Source organism: Sipha flava, unplaced genomic scaffold, assembly GCF_003268045.1.
Source record: "Sipha flava isolate LNK unplaced genomic scaffold, YSA_version1 134_pilon_pilon, whole genome shotgun sequence".
In the NCBI taxonomy this organism is placed as follows: domain Eukaryota; kingdom Metazoa; phylum Arthropoda; class Insecta; order Hemiptera; family Aphididae; genus Sipha; species Sipha flava.
In genome coordinates, this window is record NW_020271760.1 from 2,526,081 (window position 1) to 2,550,108 (window position 24,028).

Genomic DNA, 24,028 nt, shown 5'->3' on the forward strand with positions numbered 1-24,028 from the left:
TATGCAAACACATCGTGTAAAAAAGGTGACTTGGCATTTCATAATAGCAATCAGTACCATGCAAATGCAATTACAACAGCAGAATATTTTTTATTTAACCATAAACACCCACTAAATGAAATTATTAACATGGTTAGCACCCATAGAAATAAGCAAATTTTAGAGAACCGAAAAAATAATTTAAAGAACTTTAATGTTTATTAACAATAAACCAACTAATTTATAAAGTATAAGATTTAACTCCTCATTTTTTAAGCCTTAGTCATTCTGAAGAACATTAATTTCCCCCAGTATGATAGCCAGGAATCATCCAAAGGAGGGGCTTAAATGCATATAAAAAAAAACTTAAATTATATATAAATTATAATTAAAAATCCTGATATCCTTTTTTTTAGGAAAATTTGGAAGGGGAGGGGGGTAAACTTTTAAACCCTCCCTGGCAATTCCACTGATTGACCCCCTCCCCTCCTCTTGTTTGCGATCGTACGTACGTAATCACCCCCGTCGTACAACGGTTAAGACGACACGCGTATCCGCCGCCTCCACCATCACTACCGCCGCCGAAGCCGCCGTTACGACCCCTACACCAACCTCCTCCCCGTGCGCTACGTCACATCCCCCTTACACGCTTGGCCACTACCATCACGTAATCCAAGGCCGGCCGGGTCGTGGTACGCGCGCGTACACTACGATTTACGTCGAAATGTGTAACGCGTACACGTGCGCGCGCAAGTGAGTAAAAAATAGCCGCCGCAGCGGTCTCCTCTTGGCGCGCGCGCGCGCGCCCGACCGCACAACGTAACGTTTGTTGAGCAGGAGCGTCATCGCGTGGCCAGTGGGCCGAGCGGAATAGGGTTTTCGCCGCCGCCGCCGACGCCGCCACCGCTGCTGCTGCTACTCTCTCGGATTTCCAGTAAATTGGCCGCCGCTACCCGTCAGTAGTATCGCATTCGTTTCGCCCGCGTTCTTTCGCTCACTCGCTCGTTCGTCCGTCCGACTCGCAGAAGCCGCCGCCGACCCTTCGCCACCGCCAACAACCCTTCTGCTACGCTCACCGTCTTATCTACACTCGTGTGCACATCTGCCTCTCGACGTCTTCGACGGGTGAGTATTTTTTTCTCCGTGTGATCCAATGGGCAACGTAAATAATATTAAAATCGTCACGACCGCGAACCGTTTTATAGTAAACCACCGTTTTCCACTGCCCGCGGTGCCTCTGGGGTACGCGAAAAAAAAATTAATGTTTAACGGCAAAAAAATGACGTTGGATTTGATTTCTCTAAAACGGTTCGTTTCCGTAATTTTTGTATACATACGCTTTTAAAAACGGAAAAGCTTTTATCACGCAAACGAAAACCGTTCACATCAACAAGTATTGTTTAATAATATGATAAAGTTAAACGAAAATTTTTAAATTGCTAAAGCGCATCGCTTTTTATTTCTCAACTTTGTGAATAATAACTCGATGAGAGCTTTTAATTCAAAATCGGTCGTACGATACACAAATTATAATACTCCAAATTTTGCGAGTGTTATTTATTTAAATTAGTCATCGTACAATTGTACACAAATAAACATATGTGATTTTTTTCAACTGTTCATACATTATTACAGGTGAATATTATAAAGTAACAAACGAAAAAAAAAATGTCTGGGAAATACCACCGATGAGTGGTCAATGTTAACGTGAATGAAAAAAAGAATAAGAAACACTTATAAAACGAAACCGTTTTCGATGCGAATTTGTAGGGCCGGAATAATGGGAGAGGACAAAAAGGGTATGTTGCTCAAGGTCACAGATTTTAGGAGATTGGCAAATTTTTATATTTTCAATTTGTTTATCCCTACGTACTACCTATTTTTTATTATAATTTTTTTCGTAGCCCTTTCTAAATACAGCTTAACCAATAGCTTCGATCAGTAAGGCTTGGCTCAGTTTTAGTATCAAGAACTTCTTTTGAGACCGTACAGCTACTGCGCAGTATATTATAATAGCTGCTTAAATAACTACATGCACGAAAGAAAAAAGTCGCATTACAGTATTGCATATATACAGCGAGATCTCGTAGTCACAAAGTCTTCCACGAGTTGGATAACAAAAAAAATAAAACGACATTTATGGTAACCTGGCTAAATTCATTCTTCAAAACAATTACCTGATGGTTATAATAAGCATTACATACTTTTATTGTCGTGTATTTGTTTTTGTTCTCTAATAGTGAATCGATTAATGTACATTATTTACCATAAACACCTGCTGTACTACAGAGACGAGGGTAAAATAAACAATGCGAACGCTACATTCGACTTTCGACGCGTTATTACCGTTTCGTGCTAACGTGCTCAATGTCCTTCTAGCGTTGGGTCTTTTACAAATATTCCGTGGACCGTAATAAAACTTCAAAAATAGCACAAACTTCACCTCGCAATAAAATTTATTGGTTTTCGATTGGTTTATCCGTAGTGGGATATAAACTAGTTATGAAACCTCTAACGTCATAATTGGAATTGTCCAGACAAATAATGTAAAACCCTATATTACGCGTATCACTCTGAACCGAAAAGGATATTGACGTGTTTTTAGTAGTATAGTTTTAGATAGATAGCGGTTTATTATTCCATGGAACAACGCAATCACGAAGTGTGTTTAACATCTGAGATGACCGACTTGAGACGAGAAAAATAACTTCCAAACCAATGGATTTCTAGGAAGTCTATGGAATATTTATAAAGTCTATAAAAAGTCTCTTGGAAGTCAAAGAAGTTTCGGAAAAGTCTTTTTAGTAGGAATTTCAGCGTACATATAAGTATCCGTCAATTACTTTGGCTTCCAAATTCCAAAGCGTTTTTGTGGACCTACTTGGCCTATAACAGTGAACAACGTACGATGATGAGAAATGATCTCGAAGAGGAAACGGTGAAAATCGTTTTTCCCACCAACACGAAAGTTTCAAATAATCGGATAAAACCATACTTTGCGGCATCGTAGAATAAGCCGACAGGCGCGAAGACACGTCAATTATAAGTATAATGACGTGGTTAATTTTTGTTCATTCGTATAGTTTTGTAAAATCGATTAATCGGTGCAAATTACTTTTATGGAACTAGTTAAGAGGGGGGGGGGGGGAACACGCTCCGTGACGTACCTGGTGTAAAATTATTATTTAAATTTTTTCCCGACCATTGGTACGGTTTTTATATTAAACAACAAGGACATCTGAATAAACGTACACTCTAAATATGACTATAATTACTTTAATTTGTTTTTCCCATTTTCACATCAATCGTGGTTAGCGTATACTCGTATATATAGGCGTATACCTTGATATTACTTCCACGTCGTAACACAAATACGAAGGAGTTGAACCGAATTAAAAGTAGCTGATTACAAAATAACATTTCCTACAAATACATTGGGTGATTATTGTTTTTCTGACATATTTTCGTTTAACTAACTTTTTCGGTCGCGGGAAAGTGTTTTTCTTAAATGTTCGGTCTATAGAACTAACACGACTCGTTTCGTCCGATCTGACATATTCTTTAAGAGAATGTCAGCTCTCAGAGTGATTGAATCGAATACGTCATTCTACTTTCATTTTGTTGTGGTTTTCCTGCCGAAAAATTATAAAATAATTAAATAGGCTGTACTATATGGTTTTCATAATTATAATTTTATTTTTTTATAATAAAAAATGAATCAGCACGGTTACAACAAATACCACAATATACGAATATTATAAGCTATTGGAAAAAATGATATATTATAATATATGATATAATATAACAGGGAAAATTAACTATCAGGATCAAGTAGTAATAGAGAACATTAAAAGTCCATAGCATATGTCTGTTTTTTTGCAAAATAAATGAATTTATGATAATACGATTGAATGATATAAAATAGGATAAATATTAGATTTCTCATTTAATCAAATAAAAGGCTTTAAATAATACATTTATTTCAAATAAATAAATCGAATTTTTATTTCAATATTATAAAAACAGATTCTTTAGATAAGTTATTTATTCCACTATACTTAAAATATTATAAAATAATAATATCATTATGCAAAGTCGTGAGATTTTTATAAAATCAATTGCATTATATATACTGAATACACTATTATACACTGTTATACTGTACTCTTATTTTTTTTTAGAAAGCTGATGTTTCGATAGAAAATCAGTTTATATAATAACATTTAAAGTTTATTTCAGTAGAAATAAAGAAAATACTCGTCGAATGGCTTTGTGATACTTTATCAAATATTTAAAATTTTTTCTTCAACTTAAACTGTTTTCAGATGTCTCATTGTTTTGAAATTTATTGTTACGAAATTTCCTAACAAATTGCGATAACAATCTTGATTGAAATATTTTCATATTGACTATCCTACCATATTACAAGTTTATTTTGCAAAAATGAAATTATTTCTTTGGAATATTGTCTTTTTCTCGAGATGGAATGTTCTTATATACTCCATAATTAACTTAAGCGTTTTAAATATAAAGAATTTCTCCGGTTTAAGGATTAAGTAATAAAAAATATTCATTAACATGCTCTTTGCATGAATCGACGATTTATCATCAAAAAATATACTGTACAAGAATATTATTTTAAACATTTTTTAATTTCATATTAAGAACAATCGAATATCAATTTAAAATATAATATAAACTTATTCTCAATCTTCGTGTTTAGAAACCATATACTCGCCATAACTGTAGATAGTTTTGTATAAAAATTAAATTAATAAAAATATATCAAGCATCGGACTTATTACTTATTTATTACATTGAAAAAACAATACTCCATTACAATAGTAAAGCGTGTTAAATTTTTAAAAATTTCAAGTAAGTAATCGATTTAATCGTACTTGTATTTTAAATTATAAACCCTGGATTAATTGGTAAACGATTATATTATTTTTCTTTAGACCGTTTGCATTCATACCAATACAATATATTATGAATCAAGAGTTTAATTACTATATACATAGTAATTGTGAAATAATTATCGATTGCAGTTATGTTCTCGTTGTTATTTTATTTGTTTGCTTAATTCGTACGATTTCTAAAGATTACTTGACGATAGACAGTTTGTTCTTTACGATTTACCATTATTATTATTCTGATTATTATTAATTTTCCGAGGTACACATGATTATTCTTAATGCTTCTTTAATCGTACTTCGTTTAGATGGGATTTTTGTAATTTAAGATGTTTATTCATTTATTTATATACCATTGAATCATAATATTTATGTACTATACGTCCTTTAATTTTAGGGTTTTTTCGATCTTACATTTACTCAAAGTATCTCTATATTTGTTTGTATTTATATACTTTGAATATATGTATAAGAACCTTAATCCATATGAAATTTTTGTTATTGATATTCAATTAAAATAGAAGCAAACCATTTAATACAATAAGTAAAAATTAATGTAAATTATTACAAGCGGTTTATTTTAATTTATACGTAAACGTTTATAGAATCTCATTGTAACATTGTATACTCCGCTTCTATATCTATATATATGAATAGGTTTAACGAAAATCAATATTTTTTTTATGTAATCAAATCCTAATCCTATTCAATGTCCGGTATAGTAAGCTCAACTAACCTGTATACGTATCAGCTGATGTCAACTAGTTTTCGTTATAATAGGCCCAAACATTATATATATATGGTTAAAAAGTATACATATATTTTCGTCTTAGTACTTTGTGTTCGTCAACGCGATTCACAGTTACTCCATTTATCGTGTTGTAATAGTATAACTGAAACATGTACGCCTTAACATATTATAATGTTATGTAGTCATGTTTACGACATGCCAACTTTGCCATCTTCTACTCGATCTCGTCACACTTCACATGTGCCCGAAAAATTTTCCCGAACTCAGGATTCCGTTCGTCTGCGCATCTTTGAAGACTTTATACTCGAACATCCGTCCGTTTGGTCGTCCTGCACCTTATGCCAATCCCTAAATTCGCTTTACAAGGATCACATACATGACGAACGCTCTACTTATCTTAACTTGCCATCGCGGTTATTGATTTATCGTATTTTGTATTCATCCCCGACGTCTTTATCGCAATTATATATATATATATATAAGTTGCAACCCGCACCAAAGGAATATCGTGTAACATAAAATTGTTCTTTTTTTCACTTTTCAAACTATAAAATATTTCATGGATCACGGATAATATTCGTCCATCTAGTATAATATTTAAAGATATACACCCGCAGAATAGACGGAGCATAATAATAATATCCCCTTTAATACGTTGTAATTTTAAATTACCTCAGAATTTGACGAAGTAAAAAAGGTTTTTTTTTAGTATTTGAAATCAGTTCTTGATTGTTCAAATAATATCGGAGAATAAAATCATAAGATTATACGTTTATCCTTTCCATTAAAATGTCTATTAAAATAATTGTTCACTGAATATTTGAATACTAAACATTTGCTGATATATGATATTGGAATAGTATGAAATCATTCTCGGTTGATTTAATAACCTTATAGTTTATTCGTTATGATTTAAATACATTTATTATAAAATAACTTGAATTAATATTTGAATGTTTGGATAGTATTTAAAATAATATTTTAGTATTTTTTAGCTTGACCAGAAATGGTTAATGATTTAACATATTTCTTGTTATTTCTTTACAAATCAAAACTAAATTATTAATCTAAATATCTAAATCATATTAAAAATAAAGTAATATTGAAATGATGTAGTATTTAGAATTTTAGGTTAGATTAAATTCACGAAGGTAATATAAATATTTATTAAATATAGGAATATCTATTTGTATAAAGCAATAAAATAAATTATTTTACCAATCAATTTTTATTTTTAGATCATATACGTTCTATATTTTATTTTCATCATTATACTGATGCTTTTTAAAATTTTCAAATAAAATATTTTCTTAAATTATTAATGATTAAATATGTAATGAACTATTTGCTTGATTGGTGAGTAATGTAATGATATTTTTTAGAATGTCTATTTCATACTTATAATTTAATTATATAAACTTTCTAAATAATTAATAATTAATTCGTTAAGTATTTGATTTTAAATCCTTATGATAAATAACGATTCATAATTATAATTGCAGGTAAAATATTTCTTTTTCTCATGACTTTAACTACTATATAATACATTTTTAGAACAATAACACGTAAATCAAACGTAAAAATGTCTAACTTTAAATAAATCATTCTGCACATACTATTATTTATATATGTACAGTTATGAACATAACCAAAAAAGAAGAATAAAATGAATTCTCTTTTCATTTTGGTATAATTTGCTGGTCGGCTGAAATGGGAAATTTAAAATTTATTCAGGTATAATTATTGCCTATTGTTATATTTGTCATTATAATATCAAAATAACGCCAAACGATTGGTCAAAGATATATTTTATTAATTAAAAAAAATAAATAAATAAAATATTATATATATATATATATATATATATATATATATTTTATATGTCTTATTATAATCATTCAACTAATGAAAATGTAATTAAAATTAATAAACATGTAAAATAATAAAACAAAAATTAATTTAGACAAATTTCTGATAAGGAATACTATCAGTTATTTTCCGCAGGCCGTTATTTGGTCACCTTTTTAGTAGAATTTTTAATATCACGGGTCTTTCATTTCAATATATTATTGTATCAAAAGAAATTGTTATTAGAACTAAGTTATTTTATAATATATAAAACTACCCGTGGCAAGATTATCATCAAAATGGTTCATAATATGTTTTGATTCAATAAAATAGTATTGGTACTCAAAAAACGAGTAACATGGCCGCAAAAGAATTTCATGTGAAATCGCATATATTTTTTCATACTTTTGCAATAAGTACAAACTTATATTTCCTTTAATTTGAACACCCGTGATATTTTGTCAAAGTAATAGTTTTTTCGTTTTATTATTAACAATTTGAAACTATTTCAGTAGCGCTCAGTCATACGTACTTGAGAATCCAATAAGTGTAATATACAATCAAATTATTTAAATTTAGTCAAATTAAAATTTTCAATACTATTATAGAACATTTTATTATTATTAAACAGTGAAAATCGTAGTATAAAGTATAAGAATCTGTTCTTAATATGTTCTGTAAGATTGAACAAAAATATCTATACTTGTAGAATTTAATTATTTTTAACGATAAAATTATATGAAAAAGTTCCATGTTGCGATGTTTCTACATCATTGTATTTTATTTGTGTTTTTATGAAAATTACTTGAGGTTTAAATTCATTAGTTATGATAATTCTTCCAAAAAACACAGAACACATGTAGTTATCTAACTAATATAATGAGTATGAGTAGGATTAAGTGATATTATTTTAATAACGTTGAGTTAAGAACAGGATATCGAAATCATATTGGTAAATATCATTAGTACAAGACGTCTTCGTAACTATAGACTACTTATTGTCGGTAATGTAATTATGTTTTGAATCAAGTCAACCCTATCTAAATTCTATCTGTCTAATAAATTCAAGCAATTTCGTTCAAGGATACATCACAAGAGCTTGTTCAATATATTTTATATTAAGATAATTTCGTGATTGATTTAACAGTGCTTAATATTTTTAATTATTTATAACCTTTTCATAGTGATTAATTTATTTAATGTGATTATTTCTTTAATGTACATATTTAGAATATTTTTTTCAACAATCTTATGTACAAAAAATAAAAAAAATCTCTAAAGATTGAAATCTCAAATAACCGTCTGCTAAAAATATTGATTAGTAGTATTCTTTGATTAAATTAAAATTTAACTATCTTTGGCGAACGAAATATATTTTGACAACTCATTAACTTATTAATCATTGAGTAGGTATAATTTAAATGTTAAAATAAATACGAAAACTTATAGGAAGATGTTCTTTGTACTTGTACTATGTAAACAAAGAATGAATATATTTTATTCGATCATATTTTAATTAAATATATCTCATTCTTCCTTCTAAATACTATGCTAATACTGTGAACTCTGTTCATCACTCTCAGCATTGTCTTTTATTAGTTTGCGGATATCCATTGCATCTCATCATCTCATCAGTCCATTCCATCTATGTATGTTTTACTTGGTCATTTCCTTGTTACGCGACCGCATTGATTCTCACATCCATTATGTTATTTCTGAAAGATAGTAAGTATTCTATATTTTTTTTCATTCTTGTACTTATGATACAGTGAGCAATATTCTTTCTCATCTTATTAGTTTGAAAATTAGAGCATTACTCTTATTGTCAGTTATACTATAATAATACCAAATCAACTTTTCCGAATCCACTATCCATTGCTTCTGTGATTTCCTTTCATTTAAATTTTCGGATTTTGATGCTTTAAAACAAAATTCTTTAGATTTAATCCTGATCAAATCTTTATTTGGCTTTTAATTCAAGAATATTGTCAAAGAACAGTTGTCTTTTTTGAGTCGAAATTATTTTTACCGTGGCTATTTGCTGCTGTATTCTGACAAACATTTGCTATTACTAGTTATTATGTGTATGATGTGTTCAATATTACCTTCTATAATTCATAGTAATTGTATTTGATAACTGACTTATGTAAACGTTAACAGGTTTTCTATATCTTAAACCTTGATTATTTAACCCCTATTAATGCAAAACATATTATTATACAAATATAAATATACATTAATTGTAAATATAGTTATACCGAAATCGATTATAATTGATACATGATGACTGGAAAAAGTTGATTTTAAATATACAATGACTTGAGTACAAATAAATTACTCTTATCGTTAAAAAAAAATTATAATTTCTATGTGCATCTGAGAACTGTGTATATGAAAAAATAAAACTATGTGTATAATACGAATAATTATGGATATAAATATTGTTCAATACAAATCAAATTATTCTATTTTATTACCCCCCCCACACACACACACACGCACACACACACACACATACACATACACTCAATTCAGAAGTGTTCTTATTATAGGTCGTAAATTTACCTCAAAGAAAACAAATCTATTGATATAGGTTCTTTTATTAGATTGCATATAATAATATTATAAAATATAAAGAAATAATGCCGTCATTTTTTCGACACTTAAGCTTCTTTTAAATTGTGTTTTATTTTTTGGAATTACATTTTAGTTTGAAAGAAATGATAAAGTGAGCTACATGTATTCGTGTACATATAATTGATACTTTAATTACAACACACTTTTTCAATATTGTTTTTAGTGTATGCCGACTTTACATAATTTCAATTATAAATACAAATTTAACTTGAATGGATAGAAATATTAAATTGACAGATAAAAAAAAAAAAAGGTCAATAATATACAGGGTGCCGATAAAAACCTTTCACTTTTGTTTTTTTTTTTTTTTTATAACTCAAAGAGAAAAACGTTAACGAATTTTTTTTTTTTAACGAAAATAAAGTAGAAACATTCCATTTTCACATGATATATTTGATTTTATATTACATATTATTTTTTAAAAATCATATTTTTGAGATGATTTCCATCATTTTCGATACATTCGCGTAAATGTTTTTTAAAATTTTCGAACATTTTAGCGAGCATTACTCTTTCAATCAGGCCCGATTCATGAATAATACTCTCCCGAAATTGTTTCAGAGTCCTCGGCTTGTCTGCATGCATTTTTGACTTGAAATAAACCCATAAATATATATATATATATATATATATATATATAGTTTTTCACAGCAACATTTCCTAGAGTTATGCTCTCGATATCTTTTAAAATCTTTATTTCGCGCTTCTTGGACTTTTTCAGTTATGCTCTCGATATCTTTTAAAATCTTTATTTCGCGCTTCTTGGGCTTTTTCAGTCAACTGTCCTATTGGAAATAAAGCAGATTCAATTATCTCTAGCCCATGAATAAAAAACGAGTCCATTGTGGGTGACATATTGTATCACGTATACTTCTCAACAAAATATTTCGCAGTTTTATATTTATTTTTTTATTTATATATGTATTCTCGAAGCTCGTTGACTTATATTTCGTGTCCACTAGTTACTAATATCATTACTATATGTATTTTTTTTAATTTATTCATCGTCTAATTTTATAATATTAGCAGAGATTTGTGAATTTTGAAAAAAAAAAGTATAGCTGTGTTACAATCATTAGAATTTCCAAATCCTGGTTTGGGTTTATCTAAAAGTAATCCTAATTTTTCTTTGAATTCATTTTGAGTTCTTAGTTTATTTTCTAAAACTATTTTTTTCCGCATCTCCTCTAGCTTGCCATTTCTTGAGTGGTAATTTGTAAGAAAAATGAAGAAGATATTCGATAAAACGAATCCCCCCATATAAAACTGATCTCCCCAAAGATAAATTATCAGTTTTTACCTTTCGTTTAATCATTTCATCGATTAAATTAAACTGTTTGATATTACATCACACAAGAAACATTTAAGTGTAGATATCATATCTGTGAGTGCATTACATATTTTCCCATCAACCATTGCTAAAATCAAATTGTAAATTACAATAATTTATTTATTATCAAAAATCATAGTATTATTTATTAACTATTTATTTGACTTTGAACTTTTTATTTCTCAGCTATAGATGTCTTTATAGATTTTTTTATAAACTCAATTTTTATAGGCCTACAATAACAAGTTGATGCAGGACGTGGATTTCGACATATCATTTTGTCACCGTTTACCAAGTGTAGTGGAACTATACTTGTAATAAATACAGTCGAATCACTGGCTTCAGGACTACAAAAAGTCTGTCTATATGAACTATGTCCAGATCTGCCATTAAAGCCCCATTTCAAATACAAAATAAACTTATTCAATTAATTTTCTTGGAGTAAGACAATAACTGGATTTTGCACTAATAATAATCTTTCTACTGTGTGATCAAGTAATGTTTGGAAAGAAACTTCTGCATGTGTACACTGCTTTTTACTCTCTTGTCCGACTTTGTATGATGGAAATTTATCCAAGGTACTCATCCGAATAATATTATGCTGATGTCGAGATAGCTTAGCATCTACTAAAACAGCTATAATAATAGCTATAACATCTTCACCCGGTAGTTTTTTTTTTTTTGTGCTTCTGACTGCATAAATACTTTTCTATATTTACTTACACGTGTGGGAGTGAATGTAGTTTTTCCTTCAGTCATTTTGCTACTTCAATTTGTCATGATGCCTTTAAGCTTATCTGTGTTGCACGACTTAACAGATTAACAGGCGTATTTCTTAGTTCTTGAGTTTTCTTACGCTTGTTTCGTTCACTACTCATTTTCAATGGAACAACTGGACGACCACGATTATTCTGTTCACGTAAAGATAAAAATCTAATAGAAGCGTTTAATTAGTTTTTATTTTCTATAAGGAATCATTCTTCCACTCTATGTGCCTTTTTCCAACGAGATTTATATTTAGACTTGAAATAAGACAATTTTTTTTTTCAAATCATTTTTTTCACAATTTTTCACTTGTTTTTCTATTTTTATTTTTATTAAATTAATTTTTTCATCAATAATTTCACATCTAGAACTTTTTATTATATCATATTATATATATTATTTTTGTCTGGATATCAAAACATTGTTCGAATTCATTTCAACATAAATATTTTTAAGCTAATTATGACATTTATATTCATCAATATAATATTTCTATAGGTACTATCAAAATAAGCAATAATTAAAACAGATTTGAAATAGTATATAAACTATGTGTTTAAAAATGTTGGAAATGCTTTAATTACTGTTTGTGTATTTTAATGCATACACAGAGAAATAACATATAACACTGCTACATGTATAAAAGGTAAAATATTTAATAAACTCATTAACTATAATATTATATTAACGTTTATCAGTCCCATCAAGTCTAATTAGGACACTTGACTAATAACTTATTATATTGCTCTTTTATTAAAATATTGTACATTTCCTAAAAATTCTTTAAATAATTAGTTACACTAGACCACACACCCACCCTCCGAAATAAAAAATAAACAATTTATTATATATATTTTTTTCAAGTGAAATTTCTGTACGTTGTCACAGTCAGAAGATTTACATAAAATGGGGCATATATGAGCAACATTTTTTTTATCGAATACTCTGTTGAGTATTATATTTTGAAATTTTTAAAGCTTGGAAAGACTTGGAAGTGAACTTAAATTATATATAATTTTTGTGAAATATATATATTATTATTTGTAGTAGTAGTTATTTATACATAAATATTTTTATATATTATGTACAACTCAGTAAAAATTATGTAAAAAACGTTACGTAATCTGTTCTAATGATTCCATAATAAATTGAATTCAATAAACAAATCACTAAGTTACAGAAAAAAACTAAAATTTAAAATAATATTATACTGTTTGATTTTATACTGTAATATGCGGCGGACTTAATTACAACTGCTGTAACTAAATAAATCTAGGGCATAACACGTGCACGAAATCGGTTTCCAATGCTGTATGAACTCCTTTATTGATATATTATATATATATATATAATAATTCGATAAGATAAGTCAAATTCGATTAATGCTATTTTGGTCAGCTTTCGATGTCATTTGCCCTACTATGGGATGTAGCCAGTGTATTAACAAATACGTGTTTTCTACATGCAATAACGCCAATAAAATTGTATTCGTAAATCATAAATAGTAATCTGGTGTAAAACACTAATATATTTTGAAAAACAGAGTAATAACTTTTTTTTAATTATTTTCTTATTATAAGGAAAAATTAATTTGGCATAATCTTGACTAAATTTTTATCAGTATTTATTAGAATAATTTATGTTTATGAATAACTTAAATGTAAAGAGTATATTGAAAGGAAATTCGTTTGAACATTAAGTAGTAAAACAACTGGCAATTGCAAATATTTAAAACTAATTTATGGCGATAATGTATCGAATTCAACACAAGCCACATATTATAACATCGAAAATTTCAAAACTCAAGAACCAATATTGCGTTATGAATTTTCGATTACGGGTTATAAACTAAATAGTCTCGAGTAACTTCATTACAACCCTTACCTATTACTACTATTATCATAATGAAAAAAAAATACTTGCAAGAAATCATACTTTTCTTATTCTAAATTTTTTTTTAAATATTAAACGATTTTTAAACACCATAGTATAGCAGTTATTTCAGATAAATGAATTACGCAAAAACTACTAGACGGAGAAGAACAAAATATTTATATAATGAATCGATACCTATAAATTATAATCCCTTTGTAAATATTAAATTACACATAATGATAAATAGTGTTGTTATTATTAAATGAAGCGACATAATAATTATTCAGCTCTAGACTGTATGTAGCATTAATTTATTGTAAAATAGAGGCATGTCAAGGAATTCATAATATTATAAAAAATTTTTAACTATGAAAAATATTGAGCATAACTTAAACGATAATTTAAGCAAAATTTGTAATTATTACATATTATAATATGAAAGTGTGGAATATAATGCAAGTTAGACGTTCGACGGAATGTCTGCCGTATGTAGCGAACCGATTAAAGATGAAAGTTTTATATTTTTCATGTAGCTATAGCTTTTGTGATTAATGTGAAATTTTAACACTGCAATACTATTAAGAATTATGAAATTGACACTTTTCAAATAACATTCGTATAAAAAAAACATAAAAATAAAAAATAAATTTCTCATTCAATTTTCAATTAAATTCTATTGCTTAAATGAAACGAATGAGTATTTACTTTCTGGTAGGAAAACTGACATAAAGGGGGGCAATCGATACAGAAAAATATTTTAGCGAAGGCATTAAAGAGCGTTAAAGATGGACATTAAGATGTCATCGTAGCGGTGAAAGGATAACTGAATCGAATTCAATCAAGAACAGCGTAGAAAGTATCGGGCCCAAGGGCAGCCAATAAGAATTGATGAGCTCTATTTATACGTGACTGATGTAGATGTAGTGTAATGAATAATTTGTGGAATTTGAAAAATGTTGACGTGACGTAGTTTAGAAAAGGAATTTAAATTGAAATCTGACTATCGATATTGGTTTTAGGTTATTCATGTTCATTTGAGATTTTTATTTTCTGAACTCACCGCTGTGATTCGCGTCTTGACTGTCTCCGAGCGGAGCACATGTAGTCAGGATATTACGCGGTTATCGGGTGAACGGCGATCTTCTCGATTATAGACGTGTGGTTACATCACTGATAATTGTCCTAAATGGTTTCAAAAATGCTATAAAAACCTTGAAATAATACCAACATTCTTCCGGTGATTTTTTATCAAACTTCTTTTAAGTAGGTTCTAAGTTAGGGTGACCATATTTATGAAAAAATAAACGGGACAAATATGTTCTCTAAAAAAAATATTACATTTTTTTAACTTCTATATTATATGCAATAAAAATAATTTTTAATTAGTTTAATATTTTAATAAAACATTGATTTACATTCTTTTTTTTGCTGTGAGATTGAAAAAAATTACTTAAAATATTCTTTATTTTTATTGAATTGATGTCGATTGTTCATAATTTTCTTCATTACATCCTTTGACATTATATTTTTTTGATGAACTGATTGCATTTAATAGTTTTGGTTGTGTTAACAAAAAACCATAAAAATCATTACTGGAATATTTTTTTAAATAATTTTTAAGAATTATTATTGCTTTGACAGTTGGTACGAGAAAACGATTTTTTTCGTTCGTCCATTAAAATATTTTTTATTGAAAATATTCTTTCTATTACTGCATTAGTTAATCTGCAAAAGTACAGTGAACGTATATTTCTTTTTAGGCATTTTAAAAAAAACAATAGAAGTGATAACACTAACGACTCACAACAATTTAAATAAAAAGAACTGATACACAGTGGTTATAGCATTAATAACACAAGATCGTTGCAATGTACACACGTTACTGCACGACTATGTTCGATTTTTCGATTAATATACCTAATATACCTATTATACCGAATATCGTTGATTATAAATAGTACTGTATATTGGTAAACTATTCGTATTTAATATCGATTTCGTTAGAAGTCTCACACATAAGTTCGTAGTACACATATATATATATATATATATACTATATGACATGTCTTATTATTTTTTATTTTACTCTCGGTTTACAATTTTTTTGGAAGTAACGGGATTAAAACGGGACTTTATTCTAAAAACGGGACGAAAAGTGTCCCGTTTAAAGTTTGTCAGAACAACGGGACATAATAATAAAAAAAGGGACAATCCTATTTTAAACGGAACGTATAGTCACCCTATTCTAAGTATTGCATACACATCTAACAAGTTTATTTTTTATTTTTGAACGATTCCTTGAAAATTTTACCCAAACATTTTTAAACTATTTTTTTCAACCTTATTATAACATACCTTGTTTAGTTCTCCCGATACATCAGGTTAATAACTTTACACTGGGTTTTCTAGCCATATCGTTTTATAAAGATGGAAAAATATCACTGAAGACGTGCAGTAAGACATGTCGTACAGGTTATCGGTCTAAATAATGAGATTAGTAGGCGTTAAAACTGGAAAAAATCGCACTTGGACATCAATCAAGGGTGAGATCTTAGTTTTAGACTGCAATAAGTCATTACGTGTAGGTTTTAGTTAACGAAAACGGCAAGTGGGCGTTGAGACTATATGAAGTCTCAATGATGGGCATGTCTCCGTCAGATCTATTGAACACCTCTAATATTAAATTCAGTGGCAGAATTACCAATTTAATAACATATCCCTCGAGTTCATTACTGACAAACTCGATAATTGTATTTCGAGATGAAAATGACTTATTTTTTTTTTTTCGCACGTGTTCCGTTTATCTGCTTCGTTGATCCACAACGAGCTCTTGATAATAATTGACCCGATGACAATAATTATTGATCGAATAAAGCGAACGACCGAAGGTGGATGGAAATTTTTGAATAAAGTCAGATTGATGAAATACTTATACGCCTTCAATTATTATAAACGGTACGATTAAATTTCTATTTCGATTTTGAAATTGTGATTTGTCACGTGTCATTATTTATTCCAATAAGATCGATTAAATAAAGCTGTTAGGTTTTTTTATTTGGTTTTTCGCACGACCATGATACTTTTACATTGTTGTGAATTCACTATTTAACTTGATATGGTTTTCAACAATATGCTAATACGTGTACCGTTTATTTGTTTATTATCGAATTTAATTATAAATAAGAATTGAAATATAATAAGCATAAAGGAACCAATACTAACGGTAAAAACTACAATTAAAAAAACATTTCGAATACTTATATCGATTACCATTTGTGTTTCATTTTTGATCTAATGAAATGTTATAAATATGACACTATTCGTATTTGTACAATCATCCGGAAAGTATAAGTAAATAAAATAATAGAAATAGAAAACCAATACTACTTCGTAGTTAGCTAAGAATCTTGGAAACTTAAAATAGCAAAAATAAAAATAAAGGTGACCATAATATTATTCTTACATATGGCATCATGGATATCTATTTATCGTGCAGTATCAATATAAATAATGTGAACTATAATGAATCTATTTATTACATCGAATTCCAATTGCTTGGCGAAAGCAACTTTTATGCATGTTGTTGACGTCTGTACTTAGTTTGATCATATAATATTTTTTATTAACCAATTGCCATACAACTGACAAGTACTAATGAAGTGCATAACACACTATTGTAATGTAGATAATTAACGTTCAAAATTTGTATTTGAAAAATATGAATTTCCGGAGATTGCAATGGTTAAACGTGTTTTACTCTGCTGTCGTTATTTTTCATTAGTGGTTTATCAAAATACCAATAATTTTTTTTTTTATTATTATGATTATCTCACCGTCGCGCTAGTGTCGTTTAATATACCTATCTTTCACCACTCTCATCCAATGCCGAGTAAGCGTCGTGCAACACCTGGACCACGTAATTGCACTAAAACCGAATACGATTTTACGACCGGGTTACAAAAACTTGTCTGTCAATGCGAGTTCAGTAACTACTGAACATTGTTACGAGTTGAATTGATGACAAGTTTTAATTAAAATGTATACTCGTACTCCAATGGTAGGGATTTAAAAAATAAATTATTACTTTTTATTTAATTATTTTTGTTTACAATATGCGAATAATGTTTACTACTAAGTGCATAAAACATTTTCTTTAATGTTTACACTTCTACATAAAAATCTAATTCCGATATAGACAGTATAGTGCAGTCTGTCCAGCGAGAAAATATGCTGATTCTGCACATGTAAAATGACGATCGAGCCATCATCGAGATCTCATTTACCCCTCTTGGTTACCCGATCATTTAAAATACAGCTGATCGATAATACGATAACGGTCGGTAAACAACCTATTGATTATTGCCATTCGTATAGAATACAAGTGTGCACACAGAAATTATTATATTGTGTCAATAGTATATTATTATTGTTTATCGTTGACGAAGTGGTTTCAATTGGGAAATCTATGGCTAAGTGCGGGTTGGGGATATGCAAGAATGAACTAATTTTGGTCGTGTCGCGGCATGTTCTCTCGCTGGACTAAGTATCAAAGGGATTGTGGTTTTCTTTCCGCGTAACTTGTTACGTGGGTAAAGTTTATTGTGAAACATTATAAAACGATTTTTTTTTTTTTAAACTCATTACCGTTTCTCAAACACGAAAATTTATCACTACCGCAGAATAATAATACTAATCGGTTTGTACTAAATAAAACGAATCGATTTCACAAAAACTCAGTTGGCCTCAGTACTCTGCTACTATAGTCTTTGTGAAACCCTACTGTACAGGTATAATACCTGTACATTAATTTCTTAAAAATCAATATCGTGTACAGAAATAATTCAATAATTTGATGTTTTCCAGGGACACATTAAGGGTGTCGTTTTAGGAGTTTAAATCTCCTCATCCCAAATAGTCTGGATTTTTTTGCTTTACTGTTTATAGAACTATAACCCTAGTTAAATTCCTTCCCTCCAACGATATGTAGGTTACGTACCTGTGTATTTGCGCGGGTATGTGTACAAATTAATCATATGATGAATATTTAATGCACTGCACGATGAGAAAAATGTTTGCATTTTTCGAAAAACCTAGTATTCCATCAAATTACGGTTACAACTTTTAAAGCGCAACTACGCGATAAAAAAATATTATGAATAATATAATATTACCGGAATCATGATTGATACTCATAAGTTCAAACTTCAAAGAATAAATTTTACAAAGTTCCGTTCGACCACATGAGTCCAAATACCAGTGTACAATAATTTATCAATATCTGATGTGCACTCGTTAGTATTAATATCTTGTTATTATTACTCACGTAGGTATTTTGTTATTGAAATATGTAAATAGTTATAATAAACAAACAAATTGTTATTACATAATATCCACAGATTTTAATCGATCATATTAAAATATTTCGCATCGTGCTACCGAACACATACCGACATTATTTACAGTATTAGAATAAATATTTTTAGAAATAATTTTCACCATCACCATTCTCATAATGACAAGTTTAACATCCTTTTTTTTTGTTTTTAATTTTTCATTAAAATACATTATTTTTTAGTTGTTTTTCGATTTATTTTGACCATGAATATTCATGAATATGAGATTTTTTTTTTCAAACACAACTCGGTTTCAATTCCCAATCTTTTTGGAAAAAAAACCTTTTGAGTCTTATATACTGTCCAAAAGGTGGTGTTTGCTAAAAGTCAAAACTGAAGAACATGAAAAAATGAAAAGAAAACAAACGCGATCATAAAGTCAACAGCTCTCCATCATGCATCGCCGAGAATCAAACGTTATCCTATACAATACTAAGCAATATAATAAATCTATAACATATCTGTAGCATGAATTCGTAAATAAATTTGTAATTTATCTAAAATTCGTCTGGCTCAGAATCAAATTGGTATACAACACGAAACAATTTAATTAATCTAAAATAAATGAATGAACAAATATGTTTAAATAAACGGAGCACCTACATTAAGTGCATTAACGTGGTACGCGGAAATTTATTGCTTTTGACGAATTATAATTTATTCCTACATATTTGTGTTCACACATAAATTATATTAGTCTCGTAGCGTTTTAGAATTCAAAAATGTGCGTATAGCTGAATAGGCAGTAGTTGATCCGGTTATTACTTAGCGAAGTAATGCGATAAAAGTTCTGTCGGTGCTCAACTAAGTTATTTGTAGAAAATATGTGAAATAATCACTATACCTAGGATTTTTAATACGTCCGTACGACACCGCGAGTTAACAATTTGTTTAGTTTCCGCAACTTTTTGGACAACCGTTATTATACCGTTCCGCTAAAATCGGGTTCCGCAGTTTCATTTTAAAGTTTCAATTACAACCAACTACTGACTACTGCTCGTCAAAACATCATTGTCGTAATTCGTAAACGATAATTATACTTCACGCGGTCTGTTTCAGTAGGCGGCTAATTACCCAGGGAGTTGCCGCCTCCGCCGTACTTCGATTAGCATAAAATCGCGTTCGCCGCGTTTAGTGATGCATTCTGGTCCTGCGTCTTGTAAATTGATTTAAGGGAAACGTTAAGCAGCAATAGACACAACTCGTATGATATCGATTACACACATGCTTGCTTGGCGGAAACGATTATTACGTATTGTAATAGAACGATAACGAAAAACGATACTGTACTTTTAATTGCACGAATACATTTCGAAAAAAAAAATTGAACTACGCGAATTCATTATTATAAAATTCATTTTTCATGGATTAAATATAGGTATGCAAAATGTGTGGTGTGATATTAATGAAAGTGATTCTTTTTTAAATAAGATTATGCGTTCTTTTTTTTTAAATTTGAATTTGTAGAAAATGTGTATGCATTAAAAGACTTTATTTTCCAATACTTTAATTTTTGTACCTCTTAGATAATATATTTTTTTAGAGTGAGTATCCAGTGACAATATCAACTTTTGTTTTAAGTAGGAAATTTTTTTTTATTTTTTTACAAAAATAATTAATACGCTCATTTTTCATAATTATTTGCGTAAACCAAATATTATTTCCAACGAAAGTTGATATTGCCACAAAATACTCCTCAAGCGTTTCCCATCCTACGGTTCGTGACCCAAAATTGAGTCGCGAAATATTTTTATTAAAATATAATTATATACATATACATAACACTCACACACACACACATACACATATATATATATATATATATATATACAGTGGAACCTCGATAACTCGAACCTCTACAAATCGAATTTTCGATATCTTAAAGGAATGCCTTGGTCCCTGGCTTCCAACATATGATATATGTGATAAATTTTCTCTATGATTTGAATTTCGCTAACTCGAATTTCTCGATAAGTCGAAGTAATTTTTAGTTGAATTTTAGCTTATAACTCGAAATTATATAATAAAATATAACACGTACGATGAACATACCTCGATAACTCGAAGGTCAAATAACCAAGTACATATGTATATATGTATTATTATAAATAACGATAATCGTAATCGAAAGCCGATTAATATTATCAATCTTATCATTACCTACTTAAAAGGTACAGTTATAGATTCAACGATATATGTAATATGTCTTTATAATACGATATAATGTCTATATCTCCGATAAGTTACATTTATTTACTTTATTAGTGTATTTATTACTGGTAAAATTATACGTCAATTGAAATACCAAATGTATACGTCGATATTTAATATAATGCTGACACAGCAAATGTTCAGTTTATTTTGTCAAGTCAAGATGGAAAAACGCAGTTTAAAGTTTCTAACTATCGGCGACAAAATAAAAATTATTGAAGAAGCCAAAAAAGGAGTGAAACGCAAAAAAGATATTGCGAGTGAATTCGGTATTCCTGCAAGTACCTTATCAACTATATTGAAGGATAAAGACAAAATATTCAGAGCAGTTGAAGAAGTCCCCTGCTTACCACGCCGGAAAAGATTTAATGCATCAAGCTTTTCAGAAATTGAGTATGGTATGACGGAATGGATAAAGCGAGTAAGAGATTATAATTTACCCATTTCAGGACCGTTAATTCAAGATAAAGCAGCAGAGTTCGCAAAGAATTTAGGCCTCACATTTCAAGCTAGTTCGGGATGGCTGGAAAATTTTAAATCGAGGAACGGAATCGTAGAAAAAATCATATCAGGTGAGAGTTCTGCGGTGTCTGAAGTTGACTGTGAACATTACCGAACAAACATACTGCCGAGTTTGTTAAAAGCACTGAAAAAATATTACTAGTAAAATTGACAAACTTAAATTGTAGATTATTAACAAATCGAATCATTGTTATATTAACAATTCTTTATCACAATAATAATCCGCCCTATAACGAACAACTATGCATACTGTTACGGCTCCTTATTGCAAGCGGTTCATAGTTTTTCCGTTTTTCCGTTTTGTTCTTTCTCCATTTTTAGCCAGATTGGTTCGAATATCGAATACATAATTATATGAGGAGATATAGCTCATAACGTCAAAGGAAAATCTTGACACGTAGAACAATAGTTTACGCATTACCATCTTAGCATAAGTAACTTAGGATCAAGTAAGTTTGTTTGTGTTATCTCCGCCTGTCATTCGGACGATCATTGACCAATAATCAGGTGTATACATTTGATCACTATATTTTATATATAAAATATAGTTATGTATATAGAATAATATAAAGTATAATATAATATATAATATAGTATATGTATTCATATATAATATATATCATTATGTCACTTAATTTATATTTATACATTTTACGAGATTGACAATTCCTCGGATTCCCGCAAAAGGACTATAAATATTAATCAGGGAACTTAAGAGTATCTAGTGCAGAAATTGTCTAGCAAGCTATATCTAGGGATTTCACTAAATAACTCAATCGGTGGATATTCGCTATCGTCAAAGAATACCGATTAGTCACATTTATATTTATTACTCGTCCACACACTTACGACAACGGATAACCCGAATATGATATTTACTACATTACCCTTATTAAAAAAAAATTCTCCCGTCTCGCCTCGCCATCCGCGTTGCATTGCTGTAATGCAAAATATTATGCGAGTGCGATGAATTAAACATGGATACATATGCGGTAGAGATTTTTAGTTCGTAGTTCGATATTTTCTCGACGGCGTAAACTGTTCACGTAGTAAATGCAGTACGCACCCCGTAACAAAACACCGACCGTCATGATCATAAAATCCAAATAAACGTTTTGCTTCAACGCTAAACACAATAATAGTTTTTTTTTTTTTGTATTGCCATCGGGGATAAGAAACAGGAATTTAAAATCATCGCTATTGGTGTGTTGTCAAGGTTTCGGTCGGTGGTCAACAGTAAAGGGACGAGCAGTGAGAGGATTTTTTTTTAGTTTCAGCCGTATTGCGTCATACATGTAACCGGGCACAACACAAGCAATAGTCCGTGCGAAGTTTCTACAAGATCAACTCGAACAGAATTACGCTACCATTCGTTCCATGATTGCCATCGGCTGTTTTTTTTCCTCTTCTCAATGCTCATTGTTATATTTGTAATAAAACAATATTAATAATATCGTACAGAATTTTCATTTCTAGGTTATTATATTTATTTTATTATTTTCTGTCTCATCCGTCAGCATTAACCCGGGAACAACAATTTCGTACGTAGTTTTAATATTTTTTTGCGCAGAAAATGTGAATGTTTTTGTTTTTTTTTTTTTTTTTTTTTGGATGTAAGCTCCCAGAAAGAAATTTAATTTAAACACAAACATATATACACATGTTGCGCATCATCGAGGAAAAAATCTTTGATAAATTTTCGGCTGGATAATGATAATTCAAAATTATTTGTTTGCGATTAATTGAATTTCAAGTCAATTGCAAAACGTACACAATTTTATGTATTATCCGCAATATATACAAT

At 29.4% G+C, this 24,028-nt stretch overlaps 2 protein-coding genes across 3 annotated transcripts in view; both read left to right on the forward strand.

Annotated features, from left to right (window-relative positions):
• Positions 1 to 867: 867 nt before the first annotated feature.
• LOC112679383 (GTP-binding protein Rhes-like) overlaps positions 868 to 24,028 on the forward strand; it is a 99,592-nt gene continuing 76,431 nt past the window's right edge. The window contains exon 1 of one of the 2 annotated variants that reach the window (XM_025549171.1): positions 868 to 1,104. The gene's annotated coding sequence lies outside the window, so the exon portion shown is untranslated. The remainder of the gene's footprint in view (positions 1,105 to 24,028) is intronic. The other variant, XM_025549170.1, reaches the window with a different exon arrangement.
• On the forward strand, positions 21,866 to 23,617 carry LOC112679405 (tigger transposable element-derived protein 4-like). The gene is made up of 2 exons (XM_025549194.1): positions 21,866 to 22,274; positions 23,496 to 23,617. The coding sequence occupies exons 1-2, from the start codon at positions 21,866 to 21,868 to the stop codon at positions 23,543 to 23,545; spliced, it is 459 nt and encodes a 152-aa protein (XP_025404979.1). The 3' UTR covers positions 23,546 to 23,617.

What these genes read in the sequence shown, in the direction of transcription:
- LOC112679405 (XM_025549194.1), top strand. Translation starts at nt 21,866, where the DNA reads ATGGAAAAACGCAGTTTAAAGTTTCTAACTATCGGCGACAAAATAAAA. An exon ending in CGTAGAAAAAATCATATCAG is followed by an intron (nt 22,275 to 23,495) that starts GTGAGAGTTCTG and finishes ATTTTTTTTTAG; the next exon opens with TTTCAGCCGTATTGCGTCAT.